Below are 8,116 nucleotides of genomic sequence, written 5' to 3'. Positions count from 1 at the left end.
TTCCGCTGCTCGTTTAGCGAAGATGTCGGGTACCACTTTGATATTCGTAATTTTAATACATGTAACATGTATAATTAATACAGAAAACATTATGCTATGTTTACACACATTTTGCTATACCATCTGCAATGATACGTAACGTTGTGATGCGTTTACGGTGAAGACTTCAGTCTGAAGTACTGTACATAATTTAGCAACGTTACTTAATAGCGACGCATCACGACTTGTGCTTGCTACCCATTTTAGAATTCACGTTGGACCCCTCCAATGGTCGCAATGATTGTTCAGTGCACGCGCACGAAGTATGCTCATAGCTTGATACTTCTCGTTGCTACCGCTCTGATCATCTTCGCCAGTGTGGTATCACACTCTGCGAGTCTAAAGACAATCCGCGTCGATATTGAGACGTCTGATCGTACTCGTTCAGCGGATCCCCCGAAAAGTCTAGCCAACCGGCAGCTCAATACGATAGCTACCGACAGCAAGGAAGACGAAGATAGAGTAAACTTTGGCATCAACAAGATAAAAGATTTTGGAGCGAAAAAACTGCAGAAGCTCACAGAGGGCGTGCAGACAAAGTTCCAGCAACAACAGCTAAACCGGTGGGAGGCTGAAGGAAAAACTTCTGATGGGGTGTTCAAGCTTCTAAAACTTGATGCAGAAGGTACCAATATTTTGAGAAGCCCGGAGCTCAGTACGTGGATGGCTTTCGTCTCGAAGCAGGGCAAGGACCCCTACGACTTTCTGCTTTTCAAGCTAAGGCGACGCTATGACGATGTAGATCTAGCGAAAATGCTAGTTTTATCAAAGAACGATGCTAATTCGAAAGCAATCGCCGAGAAATTGGAGACCTTGCAGCTTGAGAAATGGATGACCGATAAAAAATCAATCATCGACGTGTTCCGGCTTCTCAAGTTAAACGAAGAAGGGGTTACGCTTCTGAAAAGTCCAATGTTGAGCATTTGGGTTTCTTACGCGGAGAAGCTGAATAAGGACCCATATGAGCTGCTGTTCCTGGCGATCAAGTCGACAAGCTTTGATGAAGCGAAACTAGCCAAGATGATTGGTTCTGCGAAGGGCGACATTCAAACCGGGTTTATTGCCAAGAAAATGGAGCAACTCCAGCTCGATAAATGGTCGGCTGCTGGAAAAAGTGGTGATGATGTCTTCAAGAGTATCGGACTCGACAAAGAAGGAGGCAAGTTGTTTGAGAGTCCAGCGTGGAACACTTGGGTTGCTTATCTAAACATGCAGGGAAATAACGCAGACGAGATAATATTCTCCGTGCTGAGGAAACAACTTGGAGATGTCGGCTTGACAAATGCTTTTGCGAGGGCGAACGGAGCCAACAGTAGGCTTACCAAAGACGTCGCGACAAGACTGGAAATGGATATATGGAGGATGAATGGACACACCTCAGACGACATGTTCAAGATTCTTAAATTGAACGAGAAGGGCGACAAAGTGTTCGAAAGTCCGGGGTTTACCACCTGGGTGGCTTATGTGCTCAAGTTGGACGGCTACAAGAAGACCCCAGATGAGTTTGCGCCTATCAGGCAGCTGGAAAGACATTTTGGCGACGCTACTCTCGCACGAATGCTAGCCAATTCGAAACGCCGAGCTTCTTCAGCGAAAACGAAAGAGTATATCAAGGATTTACAGGATTGGCAATTCGAGAAGTGGGTGGTTGAGGAGACAAGCCCCAACGTACTGAGTCAATTGCTACGTAAGAAACTACTGGGCGTCGATAGAGTGAGGAGCGATTTCCGTAATTTCCTCAAGCACAATCCTGAGCTTTCTGGTTAGCGTGCGGTACATCCAGCTCAGCATGGATACGTTAAATGCAGCTTTAAAACAAGTTTTCTTCACCCCGCAGTGCGATACCTGAAAGCTACCCATTGACTAGTGTTACGTAGTAGTACAACATATTAGAGCCACTGGACGCTGTTATTTGAGTCATTGGACGCCGACAACAATAGTGGAGGACTTAGCCAAGTTGTGTTTATAATGTAGATGGATGAAGGTTCTTGTCTTGTTTCTATTGAAAAGCCCCTATTGGTTTGACGCGGAGAGGTACATGTAGCTCGGCTAAATAGTCATGCTCCAGATACGCACAAGCGCGTCGTCGCCGGCAGAGGCGAGCAGGAACGTCTTCTTGCCTTTATCCTCCAGTAGCTGGGGGCTCCATCGCACGCAGTTGATATCACTCGCGTGAGCTTCTTTCTGACAGATTGCAAGGTCGAAAGAGGAGGGCGTATCATTCGGTTGGCCCTGGAAGACACGGATAGCATTGTCTGCCGCCCCCGTCACCAAAAAGGCGCCGTGCTTGGACCAGTCCACGCTGAAGATGGTACGCTCGTGGCAGTTTGACAGCGTGAACTTAAGCTTCCACTGCTTGGAGCTACGAGAAAAAAGATGTTAGCTAGGCTCATACTAATAAACTGAATCTAGTGACGCACCCTCCGTCCTCGTTCACCTCCTTGCTATTGGAGTCGTACTGCCAGATGATCACGTCCGTGTCATCAGACACCGACGCCATCTCCGTGCCCTGTGGACTCAGTGCAACGCCCCACACCGTCGCCGTGTGGCCCGTCAGTGTCTCCTTGCAGTACCAATCGTCGTCATTCTCAGCCCAAATGCGGATAGTGTCGTCGTAACTGGCCGAGACAAGGAGGTCCTCCTTCGGGTGCCAGGCCACGAACTTGACGTCCTGCATATGCGCGTGGAGCACCGAAATGCACTCAAAGTCGGTATCAGCATCCGCTTCCCATATCCAGACGCTCTTGTCGCGACTGCATGTGGCTAGGTAGGAGCCTGAGGGGCTCCATGCCACGCTCTTGACTTCGCTCTCGTGGCCTTCGAGACTCGAGATAACTTCGTACGAGCTCCCTTGTTTCTCCCAAATGACAGTGGTGCCGTCGAAGCTCACGGACGCCAGGTAGCGGCCATCGGGCGACCTGCAATTGGCCACAAATTAGCTACTCCAACTTGACTACGTTATAACTGGGCACGCACCATTCACAGGCTCGGATGGTGCGGGTCTGTGCGTCCTCGAGAATGCCGACGCACTCCCATACGCTGTTATTGTTGGCAGCCCAAAGGCGGATAGTACGATCTCCACTGCACGACGCCAACAACTTGCCGTCGAAGCGCCAGGACACGTGCCACGCGCGCTCGCTGTGGCCTTCTAGAGCGCACACCTGGTCCAGTTGAGTCATTCCGGTCAAGTTACGTTAGTCAAATGGTTTTTGAGTCACTCAACAGCAACAGAAGGAACCATTGCAACAACATAAAGATAAGTTGCAGCAACAATTGTTATGTTGCTTGAACCCCGCATTAGACGTGAAGCAGAGAGCGGGACGTTACGATGAGCGCCATGAAGATGGACTTCATCTGCAAGGAGGTACCTACCGCATTGGCCACCGCTGGGCCGGACGCGGTCGTCGAGCCCGAAGACGGCGGTGTGAGCGACAACGAGGACTCGGAGGACGAGCAGTTGGAGCATGCTGCTTGGCAGGATGTGGACTTGAATCCGGCCGTGGAGCTGGTGGCCAAGCTCGTACGCGATTCGCTGGACGCTGGCAAGACGTACAATAAGAGCATCACGGCGAAGACGTCGCAGCTTCTCACGGGCTGCGACAGTATGTTGCTGGAGATTAAGAGCCTGGTCGAGACCCGCGGGGACGCTCGTCAGCGCTCAGGCAAAGGCTCGGGCCAGGGCGGCGCTGACTGCTCTTGTGGCCAGGCCATGGGCATGCTTCCGCTGCGCAACCCGGCCAAGACACTGGCTGGGTCAACTGACTCGACATCTAAGAAGCAGGACGCGCCAAAGGTGGACGAGGCCACGGAAGATCAGACGGATCGTGTGCTGGCCAAAATGGAGGCAGCCATGGTCCGGATCCGAGAAATGGCCGAGATCATCCAGGCCACTAGTATGCAGGGAGAAGCTAACTTGGTATCTAAAGTATCTCTGCAAACGGGCACGTTCCAGGCTCTCGAGGCGGCCGTGCAGGCCAGCGCGGCGGCTGCGACGGCCACTGCTATCGCTCAGGAGCGTGGCCGCTCGTCCTCGGCCTTTGGCCGACTGTACATGCCACTACAAGTTCAAAAACTACAGGAATGGTACTATTCGTACCCACGCCCGCTCCTAGACGAGCTCACACTCATGCGTACGATCTTAAACTACCGGCCATACGCGAATCCGTTCCAGGTGGGCGGACTCTCGCTAGCCCACGTGCGTGATTGGTTTAAGCGCCGTCGCTTCCGTGAACGTATGCGTTATGTAAAACTCGCAGTGGAGGCGGGCCACGACGCTCAAGCTGCAGAGGAGGAGATCGATCTGCGGTTGGAGCAGAGGATTGCGCAATTGCGGGCCTCCGTGGACCCGAATGAGCTGGTCAAGGAAGTAGACCGCGTGCGCGCTCAGAGTTATCTGTTTGATGCAGCTGTGAACGCCTTCACACGGCCGAACAACATCCGCTCTTATATCGCGGCATCCTACTCTGTGCCTACGGCTGCTGATCAACAGGGATACAATGTTAATGGCCGAGGCAAACGACAACGTACACAGGACTCGGAGCTGGATGACATCTCGATGGTGAAGCACGCCACGGTACTAGAAGTGATGGCTCTGCAAAACCGACTGCGCAGTCTCATGGAACAGCCCAAGACGACCGTAGTGACGAACGGACTGCAGCAAGTGGTGGATCTGTTGCGTGCTATGAAAGTTGAGCCTGACGTGCGTATCCAGTCGGGTCTGGTGGCCGACCTTAAGCAGATCTTGAAGGTCTATACGAAGCCTACTTTGCTTCGCAAGGCTACAATTGCACTCTTGGAGAACCTGGGGATGAACCGCCGTGCGATACTGGAGCAGGACGCTGATGACGATGCTCCGTTATCCGCACCCGCCAGTCCAGCGCTAAGCACAGCGTCAAGTTCTCGCGTCCGATCAACGATAAAGCCGAACGTTTTGGAGAGTGGCAGTGCGGCGTTCGACGATGATTCCTCCCTGCTCTTGTCTGGCGAGCCACCGAACAAGAAGGCTAAGCCAACAGCACGACCGGTCAAGCCACGAGCGAAGGAGAAAAAGGGACGTGTGTTGCGCCCTATGAAGTTCTCGATGGACCAGCTCACGGCGCTTGAGGCGTGGTTCCAACAGAAGTATAAACCATCACAGGAAGAAATGGAGAGCTACCTGGCTCAGCTGAACACCCCGCCGCTACGCGATGTGAAGAAGCAGACAGTGGACGTGAATATGACGCAGCTTCGGCGATGGTTTAACAAGCGGCGGTGTCTACGTCGTCCTCCGTTTGCGCTTATGACACAACAAGAGGCGGCCAAGGAAGGATCGAAGAATCCTGCAGTTCTGAAGGCGGCGTCAGCCCCTAGCAATGGCGTGGAGTCGGTGGAGAGCGTGCAAGACACTGACGACGTGGAACGTGCGAGCTCCGAGCTTGAAGGACATCGGAGGACACTCGAAGGACGACTCTCCTATGATACTAATGACGACGACGATGATGATTCGAGCGACAACGACGACGACGACGATGACGATGATGATGACGATGATGACGATGTCGATGATGATAGCAGTGATGATGGAGAACATCTCATCGGCGCAGCTCTGGCCTAGTAGTACAACGGTCGGGATCGGTTTCGATGTCGGATGTATTAGCGAGCTTCGGTGTTCGATTAGTGCAAAGCCGCCCCGTTTAGTCGTAAACAGATCCTTCTTAACCCGTTTGGTTTATTAATGATGCCGGTATCAGTAATTGAGCGCTTACTCAGCAGGAGCGTCCGCTAAATCCTCGTGAAGCAGCATTGTTGCATTGTCATCCAGCAAGTCTTGCGGTTCAGATGGAGGAGCAACACCGCTACTTCCATCAAATCTCGGATCCTGGTAATCGTATGTGTCAAAAGCGTTGAGATCTGCAGGAGGGGCGTCTTCCGTTGGCTACGATAGTCGAGGGTTATGGCTAATGGGTCTAAGATCATTAGTCGCCTTACCTTCTTGAGCTCCATCATTAGGCTCGTTATCGACAGCATCTTGGGTTGTACTCACTTCAGGTTCCCTCTCGATAGGCGTTACTACAGGCATCTCGGCTGCGACTGCGAGTTCGATCGGAGTATCTATTGTTTGCTCTCTGTACTCTGCGTGTTGATCGTCTTTATCCTCATCGTCTCCGCTCTGCTCAAAGGCATCCTGTTCGTACACAAGATCATCGTTCTCGCGTTCACTGGCTGTAGGCTCTGCTTGCAATTCTTGGGATGCATCAGCTGGTTCAGTCTGTTGCGTCTCGGGGTCGATGCTGCTGCTTGCATTATCTTGAGGGACGCTCAAATCACTTGCCGAAGACTCCTTTTCTGCTACTCCCGGTAATTCAGTGGGTAGTTCTTCGACAGACGTGCTTTCGTGTTCGTACACAAGTTCATCGTTCTCGAGCTTAGTGGCTGTAGGTTCTGGGGATGGTATCTCTGCTAGCAACTCTTGGGATGCATCAACGGGTCCAATATTTTGCGTCTCGGGGTCGATGGTGCTGCTTGCATTATCCTGGAGGTCGCCCAAATCGCTTGCCGATGACTCATTTTCTGCTACTTTCGGTAGTTTACTGGGTAGTTCCTCGGCTGACGTGCTGTCGTGTTGCTCATCTGCGTCTGCAACGAATGTAGGATAGTCACTTCCAGCGACTGGAGGTACATCAGCACTATCTCCCGACTCAAAATGCTTACGCGTAATCGGCTGCTCTTCACATTCTATAGTAAGACCAGTGTCATCACTTTGTAGCTCTAGCGCATTAACTTCGCCTTCATCGTTGTTGTCGATCTGTGTAAGGTTTTGTTGCTCAGTTTCTTCAGATTTTGTCTCATGCTCGTCCAAAGGCACTTCAATACCGCTTGGAACTTGTTCGTCAGGGGAGATAAAGGCCAACTCAACTGGTCTGACGAGTTCAGCGTCTTCATCAATATGAGTATGAAGTTGATCAGTGTCGTTCTTCTCAGGGGTAACATCAACTCCTTGTTGTATATCTACGGGTAGCTCGTTTGCTGGGGTCAGCTCATCACGGAGCAGACCATCCTGCGTATCGTCAACAGGCTGTGGAGGTGCAGAGATATCGGTCGGCGGAAGGACCCGAAATTGTTCGAGTGCATTTTGAAGTGTTACTTCTCGCGTTAAATGCGCTTCTGTCCCGCTCGCAAATTCCAATATCCATTTTGTGAATTCGGACTTGGTGATACTCTGAGAAGAAGTCTTGTTCAGCTCACGATATGCTTGCAACGTGACCGTCTCCAGCTCTTCGTCCGAGGGAATAGTACCCACCCCAGCCATGATACAGACACCCCGCGCGCAACACAACAACGAAATCGTCTACAATAAAGTGGTTGAGTGCTAAGCAATATGACACATTATTTCTTTTGGAGTGACGCACCATTTCATCCATCGAAATCTGCTCGGTACCATCGAAATCCAATGCGTCAAAGATCACTTACAAAGCAATTGTGAGTATTATAATTGTTGAGCACTCGTAAACAACATCGAGCCTTACCCCCAGCCTTTTCTAGTGCGGGTCCAGAACTCACAAGACATGCCCCACATATAAATGCGAGAGCATTGATACTGAGACCTCGACAGCTCATTAGCGCTTTACGAAGTAAAGTTGATTAGCACAGTGGATACAGCGTACATTCCGGTGTGGCTTCGAAAGGCATCAATGATCCCTTCAGCCCAATCCTTATCACCCCCGACAAGATCGGCCAGTCTCTGCGAATCTAGACCAAAGTCCATGTCCTTGTCCTTGTATGTCTGGAGCAATCCTCGAGAGGCCTTGAGGTCCCCTGGTATACCAAAGCCATCAGTGTACCATTTTACTATGCAAAATTGATCTGTTCGTACAGGTTGCCATCCGCTCAAATGTCGGCGCTAAAGGCGACGACCTGGATACAGAGGTGCCCATGGCTAAAGAAATTGAAACTACGAAAAGGCGGTGAACATGAACTTCTGGGCGACTTTGTCACAATTCATGCCATTTTACTGTACTTAGCACCCTGGATACCCTTTTCACAAACGTTTTCCCATAAGTGTTAGTTACCATAATTGTAATTTGTTTGGCCTGATTAT

General features: G+C 51.0%; 4 protein-coding genes across 4 annotated transcripts; 2 read left to right on the top strand and 2 right to left on the bottom strand.

The window, feature by feature from the left end:
• Window positions 1-267: 267 nt before the first annotated feature.
• On the top strand, window positions 268-1,806 carry PITG_13847 (secreted RxLR effector peptide protein, putative; the record flags this gene model as incomplete). Its single annotated transcript, XM_002899481.2, has 1 exon — window positions 268-1,806. One exon carries the CDS (start codon window positions 268-270, stop codon window positions 1,804-1,806), a length of 1,539 nt encoding a protein of 512 aa, XP_002899527.1.
• A 174-nt stretch (window positions 1,807-1,980) lies between these two features.
• PITG_13846 (WD repeat protein 39) lies at window positions 1,981-3,075 on the bottom strand (the record flags this gene model as incomplete). Its single annotated transcript, XM_002899480.1, has 3 exons — window positions 1,981-2,401; window positions 2,460-2,957; window positions 3,023-3,075. The coding sequence occupies 3 exons, from the start codon at window positions 3,073-3,075 to the stop codon at window positions 2,089-2,091; spliced, it is 864 nt and encodes a 287-aa protein (XP_002899526.1).
• Window positions 3,076-3,354: 279 nt separating this feature from the next.
• Window positions 3,355-5,632, top strand: PITG_13845 (uncharacterized protein; the record flags this gene model as incomplete). The annotated part of the gene is made up of 1 exon (XM_002899479.1): window positions 3,355-5,632. The coding sequence occupies one exon, from the start codon at window positions 3,368-3,370 to the stop codon at window positions 5,630-5,632; it is 2,265 nt and encodes a 754-aa protein (XP_002899525.1).
• A 250-nt stretch (window positions 5,633-5,882) lies between these two features.
• On the bottom strand, window positions 5,883-7,949 carry PITG_13844 (uncharacterized protein; the record flags this gene model as incomplete). The annotated part of the gene is made up of 6 exons (XM_002899478.1): window positions 5,883-5,896; window positions 6,007-7,366; window positions 7,428-7,483; window positions 7,545-7,615; window positions 7,683-7,833; window positions 7,892-7,949. The coding sequence occupies 2 exons, from the start codon at window positions 7,325-7,327 to the stop codon at window positions 5,883-5,885; spliced, it is 1,335 nt and encodes a 444-aa protein (XP_002899524.1).
• Window positions 7,950-8,116: the final 167 nt, after the last annotated feature.

Source organism: Phytophthora infestans, genomic scaffold (genome assembly GCF_000142945.1).
Source record: "Phytophthora infestans T30-4 supercont1.30 genomic scaffold, whole genome shotgun sequence".
Lineage (NCBI taxonomy): Eukaryota > Oomycota > Peronosporomycetes > Peronosporales > Peronosporaceae > Phytophthora > Phytophthora infestans.
The sequence above is the reverse complement of the archived record's forward strand: the minus strand, read 5'-3'. Positions and strand labels throughout refer to the sequence as shown.